The 22,953-nt window shown below is 36.9% G+C and overlaps 1 protein-coding gene across 2 annotated transcripts in view; it reads right to left on the bottom strand.

The window, feature by feature from the left end:
* Positions 1-22,953, bottom strand: part of PLCB1 (phospholipase C beta 1) — a 663,189-nt gene that overhangs the window by 94,738 nt on the left and 545,498 nt on the right. For both annotated transcript variants that reach the window (XM_033094700.1, XM_033094701.1), the window contains exons 21-26: positions 22,134-22,233; positions 21,213-21,317; positions 20,129-20,238; positions 7,145-7,277; positions 4,766-4,819; positions 1,625-1,844 (exon numbers count right to left, since the gene is read on the bottom strand). In XM_033094700.1, coding sequence (XP_032950591.1) covers positions 1,625-1,844; positions 4,766-4,819; positions 7,145-7,277; positions 20,129-20,238; positions 21,213-21,317; positions 22,134-22,233 — 722 coding nt within the window. The remainder of the gene's footprint in view (positions 1-1,624; positions 1,845-4,765; positions 4,820-7,144; positions 7,278-20,128; positions 20,239-21,212; positions 21,318-22,133; positions 22,234-22,953) is intronic.

Genomic DNA, 22,953 nt, shown 5'->3' with positions numbered 1-22,953 from the left:
CAAGCAAGTTTCCTTTAGTCAGATAATAATTATCTAACCCATATTTCCTTTTCTCAGAAGCTAAGAGCTAAAATCAGTGTCCAAGGACAGAAATTATATTAAATGGTTGGTGCTGTCCAGTAGAAATATAATGTGAGTCCACGTACTTGATCTTTTTCTACATATATGTGGCTTAAAATTTTAGTAGTGTCCTTAGAAAGTGAAAAATAAATGAGCGAAATTATTTTTAATAATATATTTTACATAACCCAATACACCCAAAATATTATCATTTCAACATGTAATTAAAATAGAATCAATGTAAGTCCATATAAAATATGAGCTATTATATATATATATATATATATATATTTTTTTTTTAATGAAGTCTTTGAAATTGGGTATTTTATACGTAGAGCACATTTAAATTTTTATGAGACACTTTCCAAGGGCTCAGTAGCCACATGTGGCTCTCTTGTTGGACAGCAGGTCTAAATAACTGGCAGCCACTCAGTCTATGTGTATGTATGTGTATGTGTTGTTTTTCTTTTTCTATTTTCGCAGGATTTTTACACGCCTTCTAATATAAGTTACTTCAGTACTCTATTGGAAGTTTGCATGATGTGACTTATAAGTAAATAAATATGTGAACAAACAGACAACTCCATACATATTACTAAAAGAGAAATTTAGGAGATGTTTCAGGCCAACCTTTACTGGAACTGCGGGTAAACGTTAACGCCTATAGCTTTCAGTTTCTTCCTTGAAGAAGTGACAAAATTTCACCTAGATGCCTTCTAAGCCTGTACCAGCACTGAAAAATGACACTTTAGTTGTTTTTTAAAATCCAAGTACTGGCTTTTGAAGATGCTTTTTAGTTAAGCACATGTTAAATCATGTGTCACAATATGGATCTAAAAAATGTATCTTACCTGTCTCTCTCACCTGGCATCGAGATAAGATTATACATTAAAGAAGTGAAAGGAATATAGTACAGCCTGTCTGACTCTGAGCTCACTGACAGGTAGCTCATATGCTCACATAATTTTCTGCATTTCCGTGTCAGTTACTTGAGGGTGACAATTGTGTAGCTCATGTTAACTTCTGTGTCCCACAGGCATAGAGTAGGCACTCAGTAAATATTGGTTGAATGAATGTGTGAAAGAGGCTTCTTCCCTTCAAGTCTGGGTATAAGGAGCTGTGGGGACCCCTAGGTCCAAACACAAGGGTACAGGGTTTTGTGGTTTTTAGATGAGGCAGCAAAGGATAGTTGAGCTTTCTCTTTTCTGTAAGACAAGTTGCCTCTTCAACAAGGTCCTAGGTATGTGAAACAGTTCAAGTCCACCAAGTTGGCAGCTGTAATATGGGAAGTCAGCCAACTGGTATTGGGCTCGTAGGCTAGAACTCATATCTATTCTGAGACAGGACTTCCTGTATATCTATTCTGAGAATTTGGTCAAATAAAGAAATTCAGTCCACAGGCAAAACTGAACTGAGGTGACACAAGAGCGATAGAGAATGGAAGGAGTTGAGTGGCGTTCTTTCTTGCAGTGGTATGGGTCCAAAATGCAGTACAAGACATCAAAAATCCACATAAATAACTCTTCTTTCATGTCAGAAAACAAACATTACACATTCAACTTACTTTTTCTTACTATCCTTTTTGGCTGTCTTTTCCAAAGCTGCCCTCCTTCTCAAGTAGTCATTCTGAATTTCATTATATTTTGTAGTGTGTTCTTTGATAAGGTCAGTGGTTTTCTTGTGGTGTCTCTTAATCAGGTCTTTCATTTCTTTGTAGTGCTTCTTTTGAAGTTTCACAAACGATTTCTGTTGCTTTAGCTCTTCGATAGTCTGGGCTTCCACTTCTGCAAAAATGAGTATAAGAGCTAACAGACATGGAAGACCGAAAGCACAGATGCAAAGCATCACTTGCTAACTTTGTGACCATGTTACCAAAGTTTTCAAAGACCCAATTTCTTCACTTGCAACTTTATAAAAAGTTTGAATTTCCTAGAAATAGAGCCCAAGAGAGGGATTTAGGTGCATGTGATTTACTGACTGGGGGGAGGGGATTCTCAGGGGATGGGGAATGAGGACAGCAGACAGGGAAGGGGAAGTGGCTAAGCAAGGATGTGGACTTAGCGGGAGTCTGGCTTCTGCTTGATCCCACAGGGAGCTCTGGAGTGTGGGTGAATTGTACCAGAGTCAGCCTCACCTTGAGACACAAAGGTCAGCATATTCCATATTTGGGAGTGGGGGGAGGCATAGCTTACTGGAGGAGGGGTTTCCTTCTGGTGGAGGGCAATTTTCCAGAGCAGAAGCTATGAGCTGTTAGCAGCCAACACTCACCACAGCTGGGAGATGGGTGCCCCAGATGGTAAAGGGGATCTGGATGCGGCACCAATAGCATTGATCATAATACTTCCCCACATTTTAGGGCTGTTATAATGATGAAATAAAAGAATCCCTGCAAAGTATTTAATACAGTTTCTGGTCGTGTACCTGTAGACGCTTAACAAATGATTGTACAGGTTCTACAGCACCAACTCTAAGGGGCACTATTCACAGTATAGACATCATAGGTTTGTGTAATTATCAAAGTGTTCCAGTATAAAGCAGTAAAGTGAAGGAAAGTCCCCGTATGTAATTTCCTGAAGTACCACAAGGGTTAGTGGCAACTTACATTACTACATATTTTATCCAATGCTGGGAAAACATTTAATGTGACAGAATTTGACCTTAAAACATTCTGTATTTTACTGACATATTTAATCAATTCTAGAAATGAATTTTAAAAATATGTTAACATTTCTGAAATTAAGATGCATCTTATAGTCAATGGGGTATAATAGTGCGTCAGTGTTTTTCTTTCTTAGCAATCCATGAATAGTGGGGTGCCTTAAAATTGATGCTGTCTTAACTGCAATGAATTATCATCTATTTGGACCTAGGTCAAGTCATAGCTCACATGTTTCCATTGCTTTGATTTGAACTTTTTGCTTCCGGAAAAAAAAATACATTATCATAAATATTTAGAACGGTCAAGCTATCCAGAAATAATATATGTCATGAATAACAACAGACCTGAATAGAAAATGAGATATCTCATAGATAAATGTTGAAATCAGAATAATAATTTATGTTCCTAAATGCTGAAGTCTTTAAGCAATTGAAATATGCTTCCTTTTTTTTTTTTATAATGTGTCTATTCTCCTGACATTCGATTCCTTTTCATAAAGAGGCCAGGGAGAAAATCAGGTACATTTCTTTAATGGTTTCCCTCAGGCCCAAATGGGCCCATTATGGTTGCATAATAACTTATTATATTAAGAATTTATAATACTAAGGAATTGCATTTTTAGTGACAGATTCAATACCACTTCTTTAAAAACTGTGTGCAACAATCAGTTATGGTCAACTTAGCTACTAGGTTCAAGATGTTCCAACCTATGATTTAAAAAAAAAAAAAACAGAGACAATACAATTTTTTAAAAAATTGTGTTGATGAAAGGCTATTCTGTGAATACAGTCTTAAGCATAAAGGGTGTCCATTTATATAAAGAAACAAATATCACTCATAAACAAGCCACCCAGAAATAATCACAGCTAATATAGTTGTACAGACCCATTGCCTTTTGCCTATGAGTTTACTTGTTTTTAAATAACATTGGAATCATGTTCTATTTACATTTCTGTCTCTTGTTTTACGTGTTAACACTGTATTGTTCTCCATGGAGTTCTACATGTGTTTTTTCAATTTGTGCTTCAAGTAATTTTTCTATGCATATTTTATGTATTATTTTGGTGAAACATAAATATACGCATAAGAGTACATAAATCATAAATGTAAAGAAAGCCCTATAAATTTTCACAAAGAGAGCATGCTTCAACAAACATCACTCAGAACAAAATCAGAATATTATCAGCATCCCAGAGGCCCTCTTTTTGGTTACTGCCCCCACCAAGTATAATCCAATCTATGTTTCGAACAGCGTCGATTAGTTTTGCCTGTTTTTGAATTTTATGTAGATGCAATCATAAAGAATGTGTGCTTTTGTGTCTGACCTCTCTTTTTCAACATTATCCATGTTGTGTGTGATTGCAGTTTATTTATTGCTAGAGCTGCATCCAATTTCAGTCTGTGACTATACCCCAATTTATTGATCCACCCTACTCTTTATGGGCTTTGGGTTGTTTACAGTTTGGGACTCTTACCAATAGTGCTGTTTTGGGTAAAGATGTGTATATACTTCTGTTGTGTATGGGCCAAGTATTATAAATATTTTTCAGACTCTACTATGTCGTGCTAATTGTATTAAAGAAAGCTTGTACCAATTTTAGACCCATAGTTGATGGAACTAACCAAATATGAAATATATCCAAATTGTATCGTAGTTCTCAACACTATGTATTCTATAGTCCCAATAAATCACATTCTGCAGTTCTAAACTATAGTTTATTGTCATCACTTTGGGAAGACATGCATTTCTGTTCACTGCATCACATTTCCAGTATGAAACTATTCTTGGATTCTAAAATAGGTATCTTGTGAAATTACATTATTTTTATACTAGTAGGATCCTATCTGCCAAGTGTGGTTACTTCTCTGTGATCACAACACGTAATGTGGCCTCAACTAGGATTGTATATCTGTAGATATTTTTAGAGAAGACATTTTAACAATGTTATTTTTCAGAGATGAATGGAGGTCTCCTTTCCTTTAAATACTTACACTCAATAATAATATTCAGCTGCCAAATTCCATGGGGGAAAGGGTGGTATTTACCTGTTAAAACACTCTGAATAAGATCTTCTGTTTTGGCAGGTGCCTTTACAGAACCTGAAATAAAAAGATAAAATAAATAGCCTGTTTTAACTTTCTAAATTTTGTTCTTCCTGTAAAACAACAATTGTTGGCCCTTGAATCTAAATCTCTTTATGGAGAAATGACAAATTTAGGGAGAAAATTATTACAAAAAAATTCTAAGAAAGGTCTTCATTTTGTCACTTTGAGGCAAATATAATTAAATGCAAATCTATATGCTCCATTTGTAGAAAAAAAAATACTCCTTCACTTTGAATCAAAACTGTCAACAAATTCAGTTTAGGCAATGAAGTGCCACCTTCTGGCAAAATCAGAGATGGCAAGTGGTCTTTTCAAAATCAAATGCAGACCATTTGGTAGTAATAATTATTGCAGGCAGGATACATTGGTGGATGCCAAAATCACTGGGCAAAAGTTTAAAGGGAAACAGGATATTGGCATCACCTAAAAGTATTCCCTCATGACATCCATTAACTAACTATAAAAGAGAAAATCATAACTTTGAATGGAGAAACCTGGCAGTCATCAGTGATCCAAGGGATCCAACATCACCAATGACAGACATACCAACCGGCGCCCCTGATATGATGCACCGAGAAGGGCACAATATTACGTCTGTGATGTTCTTGCCAACAATGCATAACTTCAATCTAATCGGGAGAAAACATCAGACCAACCCAAACGGAGGGACATTCTACGAAATAACTGACCGGTACTCTTCAAAGGTGTCAAGGTCATGAAAGACAGGACAGAGTGTCACAAATTAAAGGACAATAAGGAGACATGACAATGAAATACAGTGTGGGATCCTGAGCTGGAACCTGGAACAGTACATTGACATTAGCGGGCAGCCGATGAAGTTCGAACAAGGTCTGTGGTTCAGTTCAGGGTATTGGGCCAGTGCTCATTTCCTGGTCGGACAACTGCACCATGACTCTGACAGATTTTAACACCGGGGAAGAGGAAACCATGTTTTGAAACGTATTCTGTGCCATTTAAAAAAAAAATGATTCTTTAAGTCAAATTATTTCAAAACATCAAGTTAAAGAAAAATGCTAAAAGTCTAAGTTCTCTTTTATTCTCAAAGCACAAGACTCTATTTACTCACGTGTTTAAATGACTTATTTATATTCCAGAAGCACTCAAAATGTTCGTTATTTGGCATATAAAAATCTTCATTTGGGAAATATCACTTCTTGTTTATGATAAAGTTATTTTACTATTACTGTCTCAACAACCTTCATGAAGCATAGGCCCCGGTCACATCTGATAGAAATTTAATACAATTTGTTCGTTTCAAAATGTTATTCTCCTCCCATGAGACATACCCCTCCACTCCCAAATAAAACCATCCCTGGGTTTCATCCCTGCCATGCGCTTGGCATGGCAAGGAAGAGAGGAGACATGAAGCCATTCTTTGATGGAAGGAAATTCTTTTCCCTTTTATTTACTATAGTAACCAATTCAACAAAAAGTTATTAAGTATATGCTATTCCTCAGCTCTTTGAAAAGGAAATATAAAACTGAAGCCTAACCCAGCAACCCTAGGACAGGATGTACATATGAGAGATAATGGCCTAAACCAGTCTTAGATTTAATATCAGAGTTAGCTGCCTAGAGATCAAAGGAATCTACTGAGAAGTGAGACGTGTGCAGCTTTGGTAGAAGCATAGAAGATAAAAACAAGAATTTTAGGATCATAGAGAACTGTGTCTGTCCTGACTTCACTCCTCACTAGCTATGCGGCCTTCAAAACATGTCTTCTCATCTCAAAACTGCAGTTTATTCTTTTGCACAATGGGGACACTCATAGAATCTAGCCTCACAGGCAAATTCTTTTATAAGAGTATGATCATCAATACGGAGAGTTCAGTACATGGTAGATAGACACCTAAGATTATTGAAAAGTAAGTTGGGGAAAGACAGAAAGAAATCCTTGCATAGACTTAACTTAGAGAGGTAGAACTACAAATATGCTTCTAAAGCATAGCTATTTAAAAGATGTTTGAACAACTCTTCACACACCCCACCAGCAGACGGATCATAATCCATCACTAAACAAAGACACGGTAAACCTGGCTGATATTTTGTTGTGGCTTCATCAGTCATCAGCAGACCAGATGTGCACTTATGTATCGCTCCTGGCATTCATTCATTCATTCATTCATTCATTCATTCATTCATTCATTCATTCATCACACATTTCTGGAGCCCTTCTAAGTCTATGCACCTTTGCTCATGTGATGCTTTAACTAACTGAATCACGCTACCTCCTTCAGTGGCATGAATAAAGTGTAGGCTCTTAGTCATGTTATGCACCTGTCTCTTCAGAGTGTTTACCTGGAGCAGGTTGGCTGTGGAGAGCCTGGGAGGGTGGTTTGGGTGCCAGGGATGTAGTGTGATTCACTCCATTTTCTGCTGGAGTTGTTCTGGCTTCACTCGGAGCCTCTGACGGTGTCTCCCCAGGGTCAGCCTAAAAATCATAAACATCCTTTCATTTTCCACGTTTATTGCTGTTCTTTTATTACCTTCCTAAACCAATAAGGCTACATTTGATAGCATTTTCACAACTCATTTGGAGTCTGAAATATCAAATTTGAAATTGTCTGGAAAGCATGGTAAAAACAGCATGGTGTTGAAACATGACTGTGGTAGGTTAATTGTAGGAAAGACCCAATTTTTATGCCTTCTTATGTCTATGCCCCTAGGTAGAGCTTTGCACACTGACTTTGAACCTGACCATGTGATTGGCTTTGGTTAAATGAGAATGTAGCAAATTTGATGCAAGCAGAGAACTGAAATGCCATTTGTGATGTTTTCCTTTCTCAGACCCCTACTAAAGCAATGGAGGCTGAGAGACCATGTGGAGGAGAGTTGAGTTATCGAGGCAAGAGTATCCTAGACCAGCCAGCCAGCCCCAGTTGACCTCTTGCACATGAGTGAGCCCCAGCTAGGATGGGCTGAGCCTGGTCCAGACGAACAGAACTGCCCAGGTGACCAAATGACTCATGAAAAATAATAAGCAGCTGGTGTTGTAAGCCACTAAATTTGGGCATCGTCCGTTATGCAGCAGTAGCTAATTGATACGGTGGTGACTAGCACAGGTTTTGGAGCCAGGTTTGCTTGCGTTTGTATCCTGGCCCTGCCATTTATTCATAGTGTGATATTGGGCAAGTCGCTTGACTCTCTGTACCTTAGTTTCTTCCTCTTTGTAGATGGTGATATGTGTGTACTGGGGATTATAATATCTATAATTGTAAGGTTGTTTAGAGGATCAAAGAAGTTAATATTCATAAAGTTCTTAGACTAGTTCCAGGCACAGAGCAAATATGTGTGTTAAATAACTAAATAAAGCATTGAAACTCGTACAACACTACCAACGAATAACAATCATAAATGCACTGAAACGTATGAGATCTCTATTTCATCCCTCCAGCAGCTAGTCCACTGTGCCCTGTGTAGAGCAAACATTTAATAAATGTTTGTTGAATAAATGCTTGTCTTTATAAAATGATTGCCACAGTAATTACATGCCATTTCAAAAATGCTTTTCAATGCTCAAAATGCTCTGCAACCCTTTTCTTAGAATTGCCTTCTGGGCTCATGGCAGATTTTATACTGACAGTGAGGCTCTGCCAGTGTTCTACTTTGTAGTACATTGAAAATACGTGTATATATTTGGAAATAGCCAGAAGTCATTTGGAGCCCAACATTGTGATGTTTTGTCATTTAACTATAGATAGCAGATAGTCATACGATAACACGTTTATAAAAAGTAAGATAAGAGTGAAAATAATGACACTGATTGCCACAAGTAGCTTTTGCTCTGTCCCCAAAGCATCTTTAAAACATGAGTCCCAAAACTGCTTTGTGTGATGGCAGAACTTAGTTTAAGTCCACAAATAATCCCTGCTTGTCTACCATGGCCTGTCCAGTGCTGCTGGCACTGAGGGGGAAGTGAAGAGTCCTGGGACCAGTGGGGAGGAATCACATTGTGGAGGCGGGAACCTAAACCGGTAACCTAGGCATCTGTAGAACTCGCTATGCAGAATTATGTCTTTTGCAAAGTGGCTGCTTTGGATGGATAAGCTCTGGTGTACTCATGTTATTTAGTTACATTCATCAAGGAGATTCTCCCTAGAATTACTATGCCAAGAGGTGAAATTGCGTATATTTTGTTTAGCAAGAAATTGCAAACTGGAGGCTTAGAGTCCAAATGGAGTGCATTGCTCACTCAATGTTGCAAATTTTTAAATCCAGAAGATTAAAAAAAAAAATTGATTTCTTCCTTCTCTTGAAAAATCAGATAGGGCAAAGCCTGCATTCCTACGTTGGGCTATAACTGAGAGGCTTCTGCCCTTTTACGACTGTTCTCTACTCATTTAGCTCTCCCTGCATCCCGCCTGTAGACATTGAGGTTTGTGGGAGACACTTGAGAAATATGTCATATACGTTTGGTCACAAAATTCATAAAGAAAAATGCATTTACAGTGTGCAGGAGGGTTTAAAATAAAGGGAATGTTAGAAAGAGCATTAGGTCGTTAGGGAAGTCACCCACTGGGGAGGGCCCTCTGACTTAAATACTGTAAAGCTTCCCAGACTCCCAGCTGAAAGGGGTGCCTGGGGGTGCCAAACTCAGCAGCTTTGGAAACAGGGGAGGAAGGTGCCCCTGTTCCATGGGTATATGACTCTCTCCATTTATATCCAGGTATGTTTCTGGAACCGTGTGGGAAACGAACCAGATTCTTTCCAATGTGACAACTGGCTGAAATTAGCCCTCTGGAGAAGGTTAAGAGGAAAATAAAATCTTGATGAAGGAAAGCATGGAGGTGATGGAAAGCCAGCTTCCATGAAGGTTATCATGTGTGGCTTCTTTTTGGCAACTAGAATTAGTATCTTGAGGTTATCAAAATGAATCCAGCCAGCTTAGTTTTACTTTGTATTAGGCTAGCAGCTTGTGTGCACTTGGGAAACCAAATTCAATCAGTTTGAGTCCAAATGAAGGAAAAATAAATCTCTGCTTATCAAAGATATGTAAGACGAAGCCCCTACATACCAGATACGGACATAATGTATAAATTCAAAGATATTTCTTAAAATGCAGATTATTGTTGAGTAGAATCTATAGGCAAACACTTTATAGTTACAGCTGAGGATAAAGAGATCGTCAAGGTTTGTTGCTGCATGTTGAGATAAGCTTTGGAGAAATGCTTAGTTCAGGGGTCACAGCTGGAGAAGCCTCCAGGCAGGCTGGGTTGCTTTGCACAACCCCCAGGTCTGTCATTGAAACCGTATATTAATAGGCAGTTAACAGAGGTAATAGAAATGAGAGAAGTGGACTAGATTTAAGGCAAGGAGGCAAAGTGAGGCCTGCTCAGAGCTAGAGAGGCAGCTCCTGAAAAGGGGGTGGCTGTCACTCTGTTTCAGCCTAATATTCAGCCCAGGCTTTGAGGAAAGCTGGGAAACTGAGATTTTGCATGAAATTTCCCATTTTTAAATCACTGAGAGGCCAAAGAAAGCACAGTTTCAGCCCACATTTGGCCTAGGAACTGCCCATCTATACCTTCTGCTCGGAGGAGCAGAATTTGCCTGAGATTCTGGGATTGTGTCAGGTGTTCAATGCACTCACAGCAACACTGAACAAAGGTTGAAAGAGAGGGCGGGTAAGGAGGACACTGAATGCTAGGCTAAAGGATTTGGGGTTTCTTTGCGTGTAGTTTGACACTTGTCAGGGGCCTCTTATGATTTTTTGGAAACAAATTTTATTAGTTTAGTGAGAATCTATACTGGCAAATATAGAAAACTGATGTTTAAAATGTTTTGCTCACTAAGGGCAGCATGTACAGATTTTAATTTTGGCATATCCCTAGTGGAGACTGATAATAGAAGCAGCTGTAGATCACTGTGTGCCAGACACTGTTTCATGCACCAGCTTCATGGCAACGAGTCAGGATAGGTAGCACTCTTAACTCCACTGTAAAGCGAAGAACTTGGAGTTAAAAGTCATGTAACTTGCTAGAGGCCACACAAGACCTGGATTGGTGTTTGAATATGTGTTATAGTCTAAAGTCTGAATTTTTCTACTGCACTAGTTCACTCTGTATTCTATAACAGCAACTTAAGGAACGGCAATAGTAACTTCATTTGCTGCGGAGATATGGAGACGTATAAATGTTAACACCACTCTCAAAGAGCTCACTCTGTTGCCCTAAAAAGGTATTCCCATATAAAAAGTTAAATCAGTTAAGTAAAATAATGAAATGCAAGAGCTGAAAAACAAAAAACAAATAAAAAAAAACACAATACTATAATTATTTTTTTAATATCATCAATGAAATGTTGAATAATTTCCATACTATGGATACATGAGCTGAAATGCAAAAACGAAATTCCTTGTCCCACTCAAAAGAATCAGCACAAGTCAATACTTGTGACTTTATTCTCCCTAGCTTTCTCCCAAATATTCTTTTTGTATGAGTTTGAACAAAATAAGCATGAAATCCTTTCATATCAAACTGGAAATTATGTTAGAAATAAAAGAATTAGAAATGTCAGTTTTCTCAATTTAATGGAGAGACTCTTAGGATCCAATTAAACAAATTTTAAGAAAAGAAAGTTCAGAAGCTAGTAGTTTAGGTGCACTACTAGCTGTGCAGAATGAACAGCAGCAGAAGCAGGTCCCTGCCCTCTAGTGGCCAAATGAGAGCTTTACAATATTTTTTCCTTTAAAACATGGAAGAGTGGACTTTTTAAAGCCAAAATTTTATAGAAAGTAATACTTATATCCTTCCTATTTAAAAATTAACAATACATTTAATTTTAACATAAATTAGGAAATCAATCATAAATAAAAATAAACAGAAGTGTTTTTAAAATATATTACAAGTGGATCAGTAAAAGGGTAACTGGAAAGTCCATTTTGACAAGTTTTACAGGAGGAGATGACGTTTGATACGATATTGAAATATTTCCATCTTGGGTGTTGAAAATTTGGATCTGATGATCAAGCAACAGAGAACTAGAATTTGGGAAATTTAGTTGAGTGGTTAATATGGTAAGTAAAGGATCTTCTAAATATCCGATGTGTGACTGCGCTATTGGAAATGTTGCATCATGCTGTCCTTGCCTGAGTCATCTAAATAGTGCAGTTCCTTCCATATAGTGGTCAGGATGACAGCATCTTGATTTGGACACCAGATGGGTAAGGGGCAAGGTATTAGTTTGTCCAGAATCTAAGGGTGAGACTCATAATTAATCATGCAGAAATCCAGCCCACTTGGGACAGTTAGCATGGCTCTGTCAGAGCTAGTCTTTCCCTCAAACACACATACAATTTGTACTTGAAATTTCTATTAACTCAATGAAATAAGATAATGTATCTGCTCCAATTTCAAAGAAATTCAGACCATTTCTAAAAACTATATTGTGATATATGCATTCTGAATTCTTTCAGAATGAAATATACTAATATTTGCAACCTATTTTGAAATGCATCAAAAGTTAAGATGGAATGCTAAATGGATAGAGGGATGGACAGATGGATATATAAATACTAAAGCAAATACATCAAAATTTTAATTGTGGAATTCAGGAGCTTGATATTTGGGTGTTCATGGTATAATTCTTTTAATGTTTGTATATGTTTGAAAATTTTCATAATAAAATATGGCAAAACTCCTATATTTTGAAGTCTACCAGTATTATTTAGAAGCAAAAGACAGCTTTAAAGAGATGAATAAATTCATTTGTTGTCTTCAGCTTTTTAAGGTTCTTGATTAACATTTACCCATAAAATGATTTTGGCTTTTATTGCAATTAATATGGATATGTGTGGATTTTTTATCACCGTTAGCCTCCTCCTTCAGACTGTAAAGTCTATGAGACATCTGATTTTTCTCATAATTACATATACATATAGTGCCCAGCATGGTAACTGACACACAATTGTGTTAAAAAAATAAAGAAAACCATTTATTGAATAAATGAATAAATCCATATTTTGTTTCCTGTTCATGTATAATCAATAGATATATTATTAATGACAAAATCCTGTAACCAAAGAATCATCTAAATATATAAAATAAGAAAAAGTTTTTTTGTGTGAATAAATCAATAAAAGAATAAAGATGCTGCTGTTTCTGTTGTTTGTAGTTAGAGAAAATGCATTTGACTCATAATTGCAGCCGTTTATTTAGGAAGAAGTTAAAGGATGAAAGGACATAACTCTACTGACTATCTTACATATATGTTATATGTGTTACCGTTCCTATTAACTTTAATTTGTTAGAAATATTTTGATACAGTCTCCAAAGGATTCAGCAGAAAGAAACTCTGCAGTTAGGCAGAAATCATGGATTCCTCTTTTAAAGAGAAGATAGACCAACCACCTTTACATTCATTCATCTTGTGAGAACGTATATTTCAAATTAATTAAGACAAATCATTTGGCAAGGATTGTGGCCATTGACTCATAGAGCAGATTATGGACACTTCCCAGAGAAGAGAGTTTCTCCTGGAGCCCTTCCCAGGTTCCTGTGATTAAGCTGACATTTAAAGTGGATGGAATTAATGGCTTTCATCTAGGGAGAACCACATACTTGGGAGAAACAGATGTAGGGCTCCAAAGCAATGATTCTCTATGTGTCATCCCTGGACCGGCAGCATCAGCACCACTACTTGTTAGAAATGCAATTCTTGGGTTCACCCCAGACCTCCTGGATCAGAACCTCTGGGGTGGGGCCCAGCAATCTGTGCTTTAAGAAGCCATCCAGGTGATTTTAATACAAGCTGAAGTCTGAGAGCCTTTCTACTCAAAATATCGTCCATAGGCCAGTGGCAGCAGCATCACCTGGAACCTTGTTAGAAATGCACAGTTTTGTCCCTTGCTCCAGACCTACTAAATCTGAATCTGCAGTGTAATAAGATCCCTGGGTTAGTTACATGCACTTCAAAATTTGGGAAGCCCTGCTCTAAAGCTGAGTGAAAAACTTTGTCATTATGAGTCATACTTATAATTCCTATAGTATCCGGTATGGCATGGATGACAACATTCAAGTTTCTAGATTCATCACTGTTTTAGACAGATGAACCTGAAGCCACTAATTAGAATCCATTGAAATATACAAAAAAATTGTTATGGAGGAGGTTTGTAAAAGCAGGGTAATTGATCCAATCATTGAGTAGTTTCAAGTCAAGTGAGCATATAATCTCTTAAGATCCCATTTAAAAGACCCCAATTCCTCCATTTATTGGCCATTGCTATTAGGCAAGTCACTCTACCATTGTAAGGAACCATTCCCTCTTCTAAAAATGGGAACTATATGTTTGTCCTGATCGGGGTCCACTTTTATCCAGGGCATCCAATGAAAGTGCCTTACAAACTCCATGTAGAAATGAAAGGGACAGTGTCGTCATCTAAAGGCCATCTCCTAAAAGGCAAACTTTCTCTTCTTACTTTATTGGATGCTTTAAAGTTCAGGGACTGTGAGAAACTCTTCTTTCTATAAATTAACATTTTTCTAAACTATTATTTAAGGAAGAAGATTTTCATTTAAGGAGAACCCAAAATGACCGGTAAACCTCATCTTTGATTTTATCACCAGGTCCTTAAACCATGGATGAAGTATCAAGCTTCTTGTCTTGGAAAAATTAAATGACACCCAAAGCCTTATTGACTTAAGTACTGTGACCTTATGAGACGACCTTGGATTTTGGCTGTTGGGTTATTTTACTGGTGAAACTCACACCAGACCATAGGACTTTTATTTCTTTTCAAATAGTCAAATCCCATTGAAGGTGTCCATGGTGCCATACACTGAATTAGGAAATAAACTATTTTAGATAAATTTCAGCTCATTTATAAGAACTATGAGTCTGACAACTTAAAAAGTAGGTCATCTGGATACAAATAAATATTTTAGTATTACCAAACAAGATTTTCTCTTCAACATCAAAATGATGTGAAGATCACTCACACACCTGCCTTTGTGTAAGGTACAGGTAGACGACTGAGGGAGGTTTTGAGAACAGAAGTTTTGGCCTTGAGGGATGAGTAAGGTTTGGAGCCTCAGGTAGAGGCTCGCTTTATTGTGCTTCATAGGTATTGATTTTTTTTTTTTTTTTTTTTTTTTTTTTTTTTTTTTTTTTTTTTTTTTTTACAAACTGAAGGCAAACCTGTCCACCAGCAAAAAGATTACGACCTGCTTTATTGTGATACTCGTTCTGCGGTAGTCTGGAAGCAAACTTGAAATATCACCGAGGTATACATGTACCCTGTCTTAGACCGTAAATTTCCACCTTGCTTGGTGAATGAATGCAGCCTTTGTAGCTTGGAACTTTTGAGTTGGGGGATATGTATTTTGGCCAACAGCCAGTATACAAACTCATCAAATAAACCCAGATATATAAACCTAACTTATTTAAGAACAAGTTCTGATACTATCCAGTGATTCAAAGGGAGGCAATCTTGACATTTGATTCAAGAAAAAGTTCAGTTCAAAGGATGTTACTATTTAAGGAAAACTTTCTCTTCTTACTTTATCGGATGCTTTAAAGTTCAGGGATGGTGAGAAACTATTCTTTCTATAAATTAGAATATAAACCTTTGTCTTCTATTCTGTGCTCAATTATCCTGCCAACCCATTGTAGAGAAGAGGAAGGTGAATGAACTTTGTTAAAGGATACAAATCTGGAAAAGTAGTTTTGTTACTGATGTTACGGAGTGTGATGTGGTGTGGTGTAGACCCTTGCTACTCCCTGTGAGCTCATGGGACAGAATTACCCGATTACCTGGGGCTGGTTAGAGTTGCTGAGCCTCAGGCCCACCCAGACTCACTGAATAAGGATCATCATTGTGTCACGATGCCCTGGGCTGCACATTAACTTTGAGACGCGTGTAGATTATGAGTTCTGGAGTCATACTGCTTGGATTTCAATCCCCACTCTGCTCCTTACTAGCTGTGTGACACTGGTCAAGGATTCAACCTCTCAGTGTCTCAATTTCCTCGTCTGTTAACTGAGAATAATAATAATAATAAAGACATGGATATTTTAAGGTGTGTGTTCATATATTAAAGGACTTAGAACAGAGCCAGGTACATAGTACTCAGTAAATATTTGTTACTTGCATTTATTCTTTTTTTTCTCCGTTCCTTGATGTGCCAAAACAAGTCATGTTCAAGCACTGCATTTGGAAATTAACGTGATCAAAGAATTTTGTAACCAATAAATTGGATAGTAACTTTTTTCTCTTTACAGGCATATTTTGAAAATAGAAAGTAAAAAGTATTACTGATGTCTCATTAGGCATCTCTATAACCACATTAAAGTATTAGGGCTGTGAAATAATTTTTATAAACACTAAGAATTTTTGATAAAAAATATACATATATATACACACACATATACATAGAAGACACGCTAGAATGACATACATCAAAAATTTTAACAGTACCTGCAATATTACTAAGGGGTTTTTTATTTGTTGTTTATTTTGTTTATTGTTTTAAAATTTTGTATGACCTTTGATTTAGACAAATAGCTATACATATTATAAAGCCTTTGTTATTACTCAGATTACAACTTTCTACAACTTTGCTAACCTACCACCCTGAATGACAACTTTAAGCGAGATACAATAGATCCAGCAACTCAAATCTCTGTTATGTTCTAACTTCCTATATATATGATCTGAAATAAATGTCTATTTTTCAAAGCATGGGGGAATTTTCACCTTTTCTCCTGATTTGGTTTTGCAAATTACTCTATGAAGATAACTTATTAGACTATTACAAAGCTGGGAATATTTTGCAGTCCAATGAAGTCTTTAATTTTCAAATAGGAATGACCTTTATAACTACCAAGTTAAAAGGATTTTACTAAAAAAGTCTTTGTTGCTAAAATAGTGTCTCCAGTGCCTGCCATGTCCTAGATAGAATTTTCTTCTGAGAAAACCATAGCTCCTTATTTTCGGTGGCCTCATTCAAATAAACTTACATCACTGCAAGACAAGATAAAGGGCACGCTGGTGTTCAAGGTGTGAAATGACTTTTCGTTCCCAGTATTACATGGTAAGGACAAGTGAATTTTTTCCTGAGTTTCAAAAATGAGGTCAGTTAAGGGTTTAAGACATTTCAAAGGAAAAAAAACTGTATTTTCTCTGTTAGATCATATGGAATCTATGTGATTCCGTGTCTTTAAATTATTTCTCAAACTGAAACATGTCCACATTTTCTCTTAATTAAACCAACATTATCCATTTTTTGAAAATCCTTTCTGGTCACCATTTTTAGAGGAGAAACAAAAATAAAGTTGACCTAAGATTCTACTTCTGTATTTTAAATTTCCATCCGTGTTGCATTCTCCCCAAAAAGGTTTGGAATATGTGATGCCTGGTGCAAAGATAAGGCTTTGAAAGGACAGCAATGTGAAGGGATCCCTGCTGTCTCTAAGGTCCCAAGTCTCTCTTATTCCTTACTGTGATATTTTTTGCAATCATTAGAGAAACGGTCTCTCTGAGGCACCATCAGCACAATGTTTCATTAAGAGACTTTTCCTCAATTGTTGCACTATATAAGCTGAAATTGCTGGTGTCTTGAAAAGTTCTCTTCAAGTGAGTGCTTACCTTGGGGAACCTGGCTAATGAATAGGTAGAAATTGATGATATACAAAGTACTGCTTCTAAATAATGACAATACTTGTAATTTTGAAAATGTTTCCATTTGAAGTTCTATGTCATAGAAAATATAAATACAGCCAGTTGATTAAAGAGATTCCTGTTTTCTAACTAAAGAAAATGCTATTAATAGTAATTGATTTATAGATACATAAATTATCTTTACCTGGAATTATATTTTATTAAATATGTTATTAAGCTAAAGCAGGTAGAAGAGAAAAGAGTTTCAGAGCTTCTGGTGTATTTCTAAGAAGAGCCCCTAATTTTATATTGGTGTCTATATGAGCAAAATGACAAACTCATTGAATTACCCTGTCATATTTTTTTCAAAGTCTATTGGAAGGAAAAAAGCACTATTATTTCTGAAGAAACACTATTATCTCTAAAGATGTGACTATTGTCAAACATTTAAATTCTAGCTCCCAAACAAAAAATTCAGAAACGGCACTCGTTCTTTAATTATAAAACCACAGCTATTTTGCATGTTGGGTTCCCTATAAATAGAATTGGACGTGGGGATTATTGAATACGTGATTTATTGAGAGAATGCTCTCAGGAGAAAATTGTAGGGAAGTGAGGAAGGCAGGGTCAGACAGAGAAAGAAGGTAAGCCAAAATGTGCTCTCAGCTGGAGGCTAGCCTCAGCCTGACCCTTTGAGGGGCTTGGGAGCATAAATTGCAGTACAGAAGTTGCCTACCCAGAGCCAAGGGACCTGGGCTGTTATTCTGGATATTTCAGTTGCTGGGCATGGGTCACCCCCTTCCAGGCATCTCCAGGAAAGGTGTCTCCTATCACCCTGGAGAGTCCTCTGGAGAAGTCTGGAGCTGTGAGGCGTTGGCAGCCCACCCCTGCAGCAATCCTGCAGTGGACATCTGGCCAGGACGCCAACAGTATCTGTTTGGAGCATGTAAAGACATGTCCTTCTGTGGGCCCTGTACAAGCATGGCTTGCTTAGACTAATCCCTCAAAATTCAATCAGGGGGCCAAAGTGTTTTTTTTTTTTTTTATTGTTTCTTTTTATCCTCTGCAGATGCTAAGCATAGATGTTAGAGGCACAAAGAACTTTGGAAGTATATTCATGCCCACCATTAGGCATAATTTTCTGGCAGTGTAAAAGTTCCCTACAACCCAATTTACTGCGTACCACAAAAAGCATTATTTATGAAACTTTCCAGTTTCACTTGAAAATTCATCCTAGAGGATGATGTATCTATTGGTCCTATGGGATATGATGCCTGCAGTATAAATAAGAGCCTGGAAAGTTCTACTCTTATGTTAAATATTTTCCTTTCCTTTCACTTTATTTCATTTTCTCTCACGTTCAACTAACTCATCTTAGATTTTAAAAAAAGTTCTATATAAAAACTGAAGAAATAATCATAGATGTGCTCAAAAATGTATTTACATGATGCTCACTAAAGATTTGTTTAAAATGTGAAGCATCTCAAATATCCAATAATAGGGGATTGGAAATATAAATTATGATATAGCTACATGACAGAAGACCATAAAGTCATTAAAAGTCATGTCATGGAAGAATATTATTAACATGGAAAATATTGGCATTAAGTGAAAATAAAAAGTTAAAACACAGATGGTGAATACTATCTCATTTTATGAGAAAGCAATAATTGTATATAAAAAGACTATATATGCACCCCATATTTACTCATACAATGTTATCTCTGGGTGGCTTGGGTGTTCAAATTACAGGTGATATCTTTGGGACTTTCTTTATTCGTTTTTAGTTTTAAAATGTTCTATTATAAACCTAGGTAGCTTTTAGAATAAGAAAAAGGTTATTTAAAAAATAATATAAACTTAAATAGACTTATTGTTAGTTATAGTTATCCAAATAATTTTCAAGATTTTCCCCCTATACTGATAGTTATTCATATTTCTCTTCTTTCCATGATTTTATCCTCTGAGTATTTAAGTGAAAAATGAAAATAGCTAATTTCTATCACTATTTTTAATATTAGTGTCATCTCCAATAATTATTAAATTATATTTCACTTTTTTAAAAGCCAAAGGATCACCAGTCTACATAGAAGCTTTATATTATTAAACTTCACTTTTAGTGTTTCTAGACCATTCCTTAATTATTCTTTGCATTGTGACATGTAATTTGGAATAATATACTAACTGGGATAATAATATACATCTGGGAATACATATTTTGATACATAAATATTCAATGTAATAATAATAGTAAACACTTTATTGCCCACAGTACCCATGAGATATTGTTTTAAGTACTTTATGTATTGTAAGAAATCACAAAAGCCTTTGAAAAGCCTGCATTTAAATTAAAGATAATACTAAATGACTTGATAATCTTCTTTTCTAAGTGCCTTAATCACCTTTAGTCAATATGACATCATCTAGAAACTCCCACTGGAAATAGCAAGATGTGTGCTGTTAAATGTGGTCACAGAATTAGACACGTGGTGGCAGAGAATGCCAGAAGAGAATGAAATATGAAAATTTCAGTCAATCATCTAGATGTTTAGTGAGATGGTGCTGAACTCCATCAACGTGTTTTTCTAATGTGCTATTTTCTCCTGAGGTGTGATGTTAATAGACAAAGTCAGCAACTAGGTGTAGAAACCATGCTTAATGCCATGCATAGGATCAAAACACCCTCTCACCTCTTTCTTTACTTCTTCTTCATCTTCCAGTGTCAAAGCAGCCAGTTGCTTAGCTCTCTGCTCCATCAGATTCACATATCGAATTGGATTCGACAAAGCTTCAATCACATCTAAAGAGGGAAGAGTCATTTTAGATCAAAGATCCTGGAGCTATTGATTATCCACCATCCATCCATCCATCCATCCATCCATCCATCCACCCATCCATCATCTACCTCCATGCATTGATTCATCATACATCTTCCATTCTTCCATCTACCAATATAACTATCCATTTATCCATCCAACGTTTTGGAAATAGACAAGAGTCAGGATACTTTGCTAAAACCTCAGGAAAAGAGAACTCGAAGGAGGTTAGCTACGAGAGCCAAACTTGACAGCTTCAAATCAGGATGTCTCAATGGTCCAGGTCTTTAGTTTCTTTTTTAAGGGTTCCATCCATTCCAGCAATGACCCACACACTTGTCCTATTTGGCCCAAATGGTGTTTCATAAATGGAGACGTTTCACATAAAAAGCCTGCTTTCCAGACTGTTAAAAACAACCCAAAATTTGGCAGTACAGGCCTCATTAACACACAATACTGTCAAGCTGGAGTGAGTGATGGCTATTGTTTTTGGATGGGGCATATGCTCTAAGTTTGCCATGATCTCCACCACTCCCTGGTATCCTACACTCCGGCCACTTTGCACTATAAGTATTTAAATTTATGATTTCTGGTTGACATCATCATAAGTTAATTCCTCTAAATTTAGGATTCCACACAAGAAAAGAATCTGGTTTCTAAACTGGGCTCAAGGCAAATTAACTGCACAGACCAAGCCAGACTGCTGTAGTAACAGAGAGTGGGGTTAGAAAGTGTTGAGCCTGTGAAAATAATACTACCAGTACGTAAATATACTCAATACTTTATTGGGACTTGAACTAAATTAAGTTAAAACTTATTCATAAAGGCTTGAGCAATTTACCTTCTAAACACATATACAAAATAGAGGTGATTCTGAGGCCAGGAACTCCTGCCTTTTTTTCCGCAAAAATATGGATGACCCCCAGATGGAAATAAGCCTTCGGGTTAGGTTGTTTACCTGCATATGTATCTGGAACATAGTCTTTCACCTCGATGTAGACAAAGACAGCTGGCAGCATCAGAGGCTGGTTCCTCTCATTCCTCAGAGAGACGTAATGATAGCCTGAAGGATGACAATAATACTTTGTGTCACAGATTTTCTTCACATTGTTAGTTATAACACAGGAACACCTATGTGATAGAAGTGTTTATTTTAGGTGACTTTGGATGACAAACAGGTCACTTCTTCCTCATCTTAATCATTGGTTTTGAGTGACAAGGCATTGTTTTTCTCATCTGATGGGAAAATAATGTTGATTCTGGGTTTTTTTTTCTTTCCAACCATGCTTTTCTCCACAAAAGAGAATTTAAAACAGTACATCATAGGTTGACTTATTGGTCCAAATTCGTCCCTTGTGCCTGATTTCTTGACTTGGGGTTTAGCGATATGCTCTGCTTTGGATAATGGAATGTTAGTGATGTGGTGCAAGCAGAGGCTGAAAATGCACTTGCAGCGTCAGGCTTGCCCTCCTGCATTCCAGTGAGCTGCCGGGAGAAGTTCACATTGTGGCGCCATTGTCCCTTCAGCCTGGGCCCCTGAATGAACACATGTGGGACGGTTGTAACCCAGCCCACAGCCTGAAGCAGAGCTACACAGCTTAGCCCTGCCAACCCACAGACTTGTGAGCATGAAGATAACAACTTGTCACAAGCCACTGAGTTTTCAGATACTTTGCTATACACAATGATCATGGTAAGAGTTGACTGATAACACACCATAGCATGTCAAAAAAACATGAAACTGCTAAATTTTAGTAGTCTTAGAGCCCTTGTTATATAACAAGACACCAAAGCGGCAAATATTCTTCAATAATCATGTAAGACAGGGATGATTTTCTTTATAATTTTGACAAAATATTTCTCACCACACTATCCATACCTGGCCGAATTGCTTGTACTGGCAAGATCCGGTGACCAATACATTTACCTCCTTCTTCATAAGCTGCTATCCTCAGACAGGCGAGAGAAGGAAGAACCACCTATAAGGACAATAAGGACACACGTGGTTACAAAAAGGAACAACAGCAAAAAAGAATTAGAAAGGTATTATTCAAACAGGCCCCGCTTTTTAAAATCCCACTAGAAGCTTCTACGTATCTAATTGATAAAAAGTTAAATTGTTGCTGTATAATTTAGATTCTCAAAAGGAGAAGGGTTATCAGAGATACAGCTTCATCTATGTTTATTCACCTTGTCCTAATGAGGAATTTGTTCAAAACATAGACCATTTGTCTGTTTTAAAAAGTATTTTCTATATTTTTTATTAGTTTCAGGTGTACAAAACAATGTAATAGTTAGATATTTACACCCCTCACAAAATGATAACCCTCTCCCCCAATCTACTACCCCTCTGACATCGTATATAGCTGTTAAAATTCCATTGACTCTATTTCCTATGCTGTACTCCATATCCTGTATATACTCCATATATATAGAATTATAGTTGATATCCAATATTATTCAATTTCAGCTTCAGGTGTATAACGCAGTGGTCAGGCATCTACACCGCCCAGGAAGTCATCTTCCTAAGAACACAAGTGCCCATCTGACACCCTACAAAACCTTTACAACATTATCGATTATATTTCCCAAACTGTCTTCCATATCCCCGTGGCAATATTGCGACTACCAATTTGTGCCTTCTACTCCCCTCACCTTCTCTCTCATCCCCACTCCCCTCCGACTATAATTTGAAAGCA

This window comes from Rhinolophus ferrumequinum, chromosome 23, assembly GCF_004115265.2.
Source record: "Rhinolophus ferrumequinum isolate MPI-CBG mRhiFer1 chromosome 23, mRhiFer1_v1.p, whole genome shotgun sequence".
NCBI lineage: Eukaryota > Metazoa > Chordata > Mammalia > Chiroptera > Rhinolophidae > Rhinolophus > Rhinolophus ferrumequinum.
The sequence above is the reverse complement of the archived record's forward strand: the minus strand, read 5'-3'. Positions and strand labels throughout refer to the sequence as shown.